The following is an 854-nucleotide window of genomic DNA, read 5'->3' as shown; positions in this document are numbered from 1 at the left end:
AGACTCTGTGCCTAACGAAGAACCGTCAGCAACCCCAGAATTGTGATGTGCTGTTTGCGTTACACATTGCCCTGGTAGACACGGCGAAGCCAAACGTTTTCCTTTTCCGATACTGCCAGGAAATCTGTACAAGTGCTACACTAACAGCCGTGGATGCTAAAAGGCTGCTCAGGTCTTCACGTCTTCAAAACATTTACCCAATGCGGACTGCACAGGAATTTTTCGGAGAAATCGTTTTTTTTGTGTGGAGAATTTTCATGTTTTGTACTTACATTATTCCCATCGTTTGGCATCGAATGTACAAGCGATTCCTACGGAACATATTAAACCTGATCATTTCCCGAAATAGCCTTTTGTGACGCAAACAACGTTGCCGAGTTTCTTCAGGCCAAATACTTAGCTAACCAAGTCATGTAGCTAGCTGACTGCCTTCGGCTTATGTCCTACAAACAATCTGAGCAAATGTGAAACGTTCCATTTTCTAATCTAAGCCAGATTGTTGTTCCTGCACAATAATTCAATATTTTTATTATAATTTGTTCAAAGGTTTGGATTTATTCTCTCATTTTCTATCCAGCCAATCCAGTGATGGTATCATCCAAATCGATGAAAGAGGCTGGATATATATTCATGTTTCCAAATGAGCTGCCCCATGAAGCTCCATTCTATGGGGCTGTACCGTCCGCCGATATTTTCCGAGATTCCGAACAATCTCTAGTTCCATTAGTCATTGAGCTCATCGTCCATTACTGCCTAGAATCGGTGTGTGACTGACCGAGACAATTGAGGGTATTCGCTGAGCTGGGTACAACCACCAACTCACCTCTTCGATTGGTGATGAGACGTTTGCAATC

At 42.7% G+C, this 854-nt stretch overlaps 1 protein-coding gene across 1 annotated transcript; it reads left to right on the top strand.

The window, feature by feature from the left end:
- Positions 1-588: 588 nt before the first annotated feature.
- On the top strand, positions 589-760 carry T265_16122 (hypothetical protein; the record flags this gene model as incomplete). Its single annotated transcript, XM_009179642.1, has 1 exon — positions 589-760. A coding segment is annotated over one exon (171 nt), but the record flags the coding sequence as incomplete, so codon positions are not given.
- Between the last annotated feature and the right edge of the window lie 94 nt (positions 761-854).

Source organism: Opisthorchis viverrini (assembly GCF_000715545.1).
Source record: "Opisthorchis viverrini unplaced genomic scaffold opera_v5_4986, whole genome shotgun sequence".
NCBI lineage: Eukaryota > Metazoa > Platyhelminthes > Trematoda > Opisthorchiida > Opisthorchiidae > Opisthorchis > Opisthorchis viverrini.
The sequence above is the reverse complement of the archived record's forward strand: the minus strand, read 5'-3'. Positions and strand labels throughout refer to the sequence as shown.